Source organism: Sminthopsis crassicaudata, chromosome 5 (genome assembly GCF_048593235.1).
Source record: "Sminthopsis crassicaudata isolate SCR6 chromosome 5, ASM4859323v1, whole genome shotgun sequence".
Classification (NCBI taxonomy): Eukaryota; Metazoa; Chordata; class Mammalia; order Dasyuromorphia; family Dasyuridae; genus Sminthopsis; species Sminthopsis crassicaudata.
In genome coordinates, this window is record NC_133621.1 from 301240414 (window position 1) to 301247026 (window position 6613).

Genomic DNA, 6613 nt, shown 5'->3' on the forward strand with positions numbered 1-6613 from the left:
AGAGACAGACACAGAGACAGAAAGGCAAAGAGAGATAGAAATAGAGACAGAAAGGCAGAGAGAGAGACAAAGAGACAGACACAGAGACAAAGAGACAGACACAGAGACAGAAAGGCAAAGAGAGATAGAAATAGAGACAGAAAGGCAGAGAGAGAGACAGAGAGACAGACACAGAGACAAAGAGACAGAGACAGAAAGGCAAAGAGAGACAGAGAGACAGAAAGGCAGACAGAAAGAGATGGAAAAACAGAGAGACAGACACATGCACAGAGAGACAAAGACAGAGATAGAGAGACAGAGACAAACTGAAAGACAGAAACAGAGAGACACAGAGACAGAGATAGAGACAGAAAGGCAGAGAGACAGGCACAGAGAGGCAGAGACAGAGACACAGAGACAGAGACAGAGAGACAGAGACAGAGAGACAGACTGAAAGAAACAGAGACAAGACAGAGGCGAACAGATAGAGACACACACAGAAACAGAGACAGAGATAGGTACAGAAAGGCAGAGAGACCGGAACAAAAAGTGTGAGTGTGCGCACGTGTGTGTGTCCGTGTGTCCGTGTGTCCGTGTGTGTGTCCGTGTGTCCGTGTGTGTCCGTGTGTGTGTCCGTGTGTGTGTCCGTGTGTGCGTCCGTGTGTCCGTGTGTGTGTCCGTGTGTGTGTCCGTGTGTCCGTGTGTGTGTCCGTGTGTCCGTGCGTGCGTCCGTGTGTGGGCGCGCGTGTGCCTGTGTCTCGGTGTCTGCCTCCCCCGGCACGCAGGAGGGGCCGCGCATCTGCCTCCGAATGTCCCCGGGCCCCGGTGATGTCAGTCGGGGAAGGAGGGCGCCGCGGGAGCTGCCGGGCGGGCGGCCGGGAAGACCCCCCTTCCGGACTGCGGGGCCGGGCTCCGGGCGCAGGCAGAAGGCGCGGAGCTGCCGCAGCCTGCGTGGGCGGCGGGGAGCGGGAGGCTCGGAGCGGGAGCAGCCGGGAGGATGGAGCTGTCCGCGGCTCTGCTGCCCCTCGCCTCCAATGACAGCAACGCCTCCGAGCCCGGAGGAGGCAACCTCACCTCTGGCTGTGAGTAGAGTTGGGGGCTTGCGGCCCCCCGCCCCCCCTCCGCGGGACCTCGGGACCGAACTGCCCCGGGAAACTTTGTGCGGGTTCCAGAGGGGACCGAGGGAGGGAGGGAGGGAGGGAGCCCTGGCTTTGGAACCGGGGGCCCGGGGAAAAAGGCCACCCGCCCCCGTGAGAAGCGGGATTGCTAATTATGTGACTGGGCAAGTCACTTCTCCCTCCCTGGGCCTCAGTTTCCCCCTCTGTAAAACGAGTGGGGCCGGACTAGATGTCTTCTGCGGTCCCTTCTAACGTCCTTCCACCAGACTAGGAGCCCGTGTGACCTTGGGCAAGCACTTAACCTCCTGGCCCTCGGTTCCTTCTCTGTAAAGTGGGGGGGGGGGGGGGGAGGCTGAAATAGTGGCCGAGTCCCTTCCAGCTTCAGGGTCTGTGAGCCGCGGGCATGCTCCGGTCTCGGGAAACCTGAAAGGGAAGCGGATGAGGGCAGGCTCAGGAAGAGCGAAGGCTGAGAGAAGGGAGGTGTGTTCCAGAGCCGGGGAGTGTGTGAGTGTGTGAGAATGTGTGTGTGAGACTGTGTGTGTGACTGTGTGTGTGTGTGTGTGTGAGACTGTGTGTGAATGTGTGTGAGTGTGTGTGTGACTGTGTGTGTGACTGTGATTGTGACTGTGTGTGTGACTGTATGTGTAATTGTGTGTGTGACTGTGTGACTGTGTGTGTGACTGTGTGTGTGACTGTGTGTGACTGTGTGACTGTGTGTGTGACTGTGTGTGTAACTGTGTATGTGACTGTGTGTGAGTATGTGAGTGTGTGACTCTGTGTGTGACTGTGTGTGTGTGAGACTGTGTGTGTGACTGTGTGTGTGACTGTGTGTGACTATGTGTGTGACTGTGTGTGTGACTGTGTGTGTGACTGTGATTGTGACTGTGTGTGTGACTGTGTGTGTAATTGTGTGTGTGACTGTGTGACTGTGTGTGTGACTGTGTGTGTGACTGTGTGTGACTGTGTGACTGTGTGTGTGTAACTGTGTATGTGACTGTGTGTGAGTATGTGAGTGTGTGACTGTGTGTATGTGAGACTGTGTGTGTGAGAATGTGTGAGTATGTGTGTGTGTGAGTGTGTGTGAGAGTGGGGAGAACATGTTGGATAAACGGTGGATTATGGGAGACTCGCCGGGACTGGAAGAGGCATCTTCCTGCCTGGGAGCCTCATTTGGTTCCTCCGATAGCAGCAGAGGGGGCTGCAGCAGCATGGTGGGAGGCACAGGCAGGGAGGGCTCCATCAGGATGGCAGAGCCCTCGGAGTCCCCGGGGAGATGTTCTCAGCCGAGAGAAGAGAAATGATGATACTCCCCACTTTGACAGATCTGGAAGGGACTTTCAAGGTAGTGGGATCCAATTTTTCTCCTTTGACAGAGAAGGAAACTGAGGGAAAATGGCATGTCCCAAGGCTACCCACTTGGGAGAGACCCAGGCAGGATGCAAAGTCAGGGGTTCTGCCTCCTCTGCCTTTCATTGCTGAGGTTTGGGGAGATCACTGTCCTCAGCAGCCCTGGGAAGGGGGGGTGTAGACAAGAGCTGGAAGAACTCCCACTTCTGGGGCCCTCGGAGGTTCTCCTAGGGCTCCTCGTCCCAGCTTTGTGAGCTGAGTAGAAAGAAAATGCGTTTTTTTTTTCCTGGAGAATTCAGCCAATCTGACTCCAGGACTGAACTGCTCATAGTCCAGCCTGGCTGGAGACTTGGAAGAAAGAGTCAGACTGAAGGAAAAATGGAGAGTGTGTTTGTGTGTGTGTGTGTGTGGGGGGGATTCCCATGATGTGGAGGTCAAAGAAAGGGCTGCAAGCTCTAGGAGAGAAACCCAAAGACAGTGAGTGCTAATAGGGTTTAGAAGGCACATACATGTACATGTGTTTCTGTGTGTGTATGTAGAGCCTGTTTCTTCAAGGAGCTCGGTTTGGCTGATGCATTCAGGAGCAGTCATCAGGAGAGCCACCCAGGCAAGACGAGACAGCTGCTCCTCGCAGCTGCTCTGAAAATGAGAATGTGAGGGCTCAGAACTGCCCTTTCAGAGAGAACCCTTTCCATCCCTTTGGCTACTGAAGGGCCTAGGAGAGAAATCTGCCATTCCTGGACACATCCCACAGACTCATTTTTGGACATAATGTGCTTTGAGAGAAAGTTAGGAGGGCAAAAGGGGGATCCCTTCCCAGGTGGGGACAGAACCTGGCAAAATTCACATACTGGAGGTCAGGAGGGGAATACTGGCAGGATAAGAAGAGGGGATCCATTCAGGTTGATGTGAGGACACAACACTGGGAGTTACTGGAAACAAGAAAGAATGGATGAATGGATGCATGCATAAATGCGTGGATGAATGGATGGATGGATGATTAGATGGGTGGGTGGATGGATGGATGCACAAATGCATGGATGAAATGAACAGATAATTGCATGGATGAAATAAATGGATGAATAGATGGATGATGGATGCATGGATGGATGGATGGAATGAATGGATGAACAAACCAATGAATAAATGAATGAAAAGGCATGTACAATATGCTTACTAATGGCATAACATAACTAAAGGATAACAGATACAAAATATAAATACAAAAAAGGAGCTTACATTCTAACAAGCAGAGACCACACCTAAGGACTGGTGGCCAGGGAAGGCAGGACTAGTCATTTTGTAAACCTTAACATGTTTTAGACGTGAAAGGGTAAGAGATTGGAAAAGATACTAAAGACCAATGCTTTCATTTTTAAAATGAGTAAACTGAGGCCCAGGAAAATGAAATTATTGTCCAAAGTCTCAGCTAAGTGACAGATTGGGGATTTGAACCCTGGTTCGTTGACCCCAAACCAGAACTCTTTCTATTCTACTAGATGCTCCTCGGTGGTGATCTGAGGCTCATGAAAGCTAAGTGACTTGCCCACAGTCATAAAGAAGTAAGCTGAAGCCAGTCTGAATGGATAGAACATACACACATAGAAAAGGAAGGGAGGGGGCTGGACATGGGAAGGAAAGAAGGATGGATCCTTAGGACGCAGCACTGAGATAACTGGGAGGGAAGTCGGGGTAAAGGCAGAGGTGGAGGTAAGACACAGGGTGTAAGGTTCATTTGCGTCCCCCCTCCAGTAGGACCCGTGTAGACTGTGAGTGGCCAGCCGGGCTTTCTTTGTCCCCCAACATGTTTTCTCTGCCCACAGTTTCGCCGCCACGCCTGTGGCGAGTATCCTATGTCAACATCATCATGCCTTCGGTGTTCGGTATCATCTGCTTGCTGGGTATTGTGGGAAACTCCATGGTCATCTTCACTGTGGTGAAGAAGTCCAAATTCCACAGGTGCAACAACGTCCCCGACATCTTCATCATCAACCTTTCCGTGGTGGACCTGCTCTTTCTGTTGGGCATGCCCTTCATGATCCATCAGCTGATGGGCAACGGGGTCTGGCATTTTGGAGAAACCATGTGCACCCTCATCACTGCCATGGACGCCAACAGCCAGTTTACCAGCACCTATATCCTCACGGCGATGGCCATCGACCGCTACCTGGCCACGGTCCACCCCATCTCCTCGACCAAGTTCAGGAAGCCCTCTGTGGCCACCTTGGTGATCGGTCTCCTCTGGGCGCTGTCCTTCATCAGCATCACCCCGGTGTGGCTCTATGCCAGGCTCATCCCCTTCCCCGGAGACACCGTCGGCTGCGGCATCCGCCTGCCCAACCCAGAGACTGACCTGTACTGGTTCACCCTCTACCAGTTCTTCCTGGCCTTCGCCCTGCCCTTCATGGTCATCACGGTGGCCTATGCGCGGATTCTCCAGCGGATGACCTCTTCGGTGGCCCCGGCTTCCCAGCGCAGCATCCGGCTGCGGACCAAGAGGGTGACGCGCACGGCCATCGCCATCTGTCTGGTCTTCTTCGTCTGCTGGGCGCCCTACTACGTGCTGCAGCTGACCCAGCTCTCCATCAGCCGCCCCACCCTGGCCTTCATCTACCTCTACAACGCGGCCATCAGCCTGGGCTACGCCAACAGTTGCCTCAACCCCTTTGTCTACATCATCCTCTGTGAGACCTTCCGCAAACGCCTGGTGCTCTCGGTCAAACCGGCCACCGCGGGGCAGCTCCGGACGGTCAGCACTGCCCCCACCATGGAGGAGATGACCGAAACCAAAAGCGCCTGATGCTCCCTCTGTGCTCCATGGAGCACCGACCAGCTGATGGGGGGCTGGCTCAGGGGGAGGCTTGTGGGTAGGGGAGCTGGATAAAACCGGGCTCTGGGGAGACAGAGGTCTGACTCAGAAGGACAGAAAGCAATGGGATGACTAAGGAGAAATATTCAGTTTAAGCTCCTAGTCACATCTCCTTAAGATGCACATAGACTTGCCTTTGTCACCCACCATTTCCCCAAGGAGCAGCTCGAGAGCTTAAGAGCTGGAGGAGCAGGAGTCAGAGCAGGCTGGGGGAGCTCTGGGGAGGGGGCTGAGCCAATGACCCCAGAGATCTTCCTCATTTCTCCTTTGCATGAAAAACCAAACCAGTTTTTCTCCTGAGCCAGTAGGTGAAGAGAAACAGAGTGAGCCACCTTTGTCACTTTGTCAGCAAGCTCCTCTTCTTGGGAAACGCATGCTTTGGGGTGAGGGGACTATAAATCCACTGTGTCCCCTATGCCTGAAATAGATCCTCCTTCCTTTCCCTATTGGCCAGTTCAGATGCCTCTCGTCCCCTAATTCTGCCCCTTCCCTCCTCCAGGGATTTGACCTGGTCTCTGCTTTGTCCCTCTGGCCTTTTGTCTTGTATAATATCTATCCCTGTACCCGTCAAATTCCCTATTTGACTATAAGCACATCGAGGGCAGGGGTCATGTCACTGTTCGGCTCTGTATCTCTATCCCGGAGACCAGGCCATAATAGGTGATTAATAAATGCACGTTGTATTGAATTGAGTTGGACAGCCAGTAACTGCTAAGAAGAACAGGGCAATGAACAAGGAGACCTTGAACACTGTCTCTTGGGGGACGTAGGATAGAAGAGGGATTGAGAAAGGAATTGAAAAAAAGAAAATTGAAAAATCCTTTGTAAATGCTGTGTTTCCTCATCTGTGTACGTCACATCCCCCAGTAGAGTGGAAGCTCCCTGTGGGCAGGAGCTGTTTATTTTTTGTCTGTGTATCCTCAGTGCCACACACAGTGTCTGGCATGCAGAAGGCACTTAATAAATGCTTGTTGGACTTCATTTTTGGATCTCTCTTTCCTCCCCTCCCAGTAGTGCCTTGCACATAATAAATACTTGGGTTTTCTATTGTACAAAATTGAATTAGAAAAGCAAAAACTCCTAGGAAGAGTGAGGGGGAGGGAAAAAAAGGCTTTTGTCCATTCTTTTGTTCTTTGTACATATGTATTTATAGTGTATGTGTTATGTTTGCTCATCTGTTTATGCTTTAATTTCAACGTGCCCCCCGCCTCCAACTTCTTGAGGGCCGGGAATGAGTCAGTCTTGCTTTTGTAACACCCTTGCCTATCATAGTGACAGTTAGTTGCTAAATGATTATTGG

At 52.3% G+C, this 6613-nt stretch overlaps 1 protein-coding gene across 1 annotated transcript; it reads left to right on the plus strand.

Moving 5' to 3' along the window:
• Positions 1-766: 766 nt before the first annotated feature.
• Positions 767-6294, plus strand: MCHR1 (melanin concentrating hormone receptor 1). The gene is made up of 2 exons (XM_074268115.1): positions 767-1061; positions 4268-6294. The coding sequence occupies exons 1-2, from the start codon at positions 977-979 to the stop codon at positions 5242-5244; spliced, it is 1062 nt and encodes a 353-aa protein (XP_074124216.1). The 5' UTR covers positions 767-976; the 3' UTR covers positions 5245-6294.
• Positions 6295-6613: the final 319 nt, after the last annotated feature.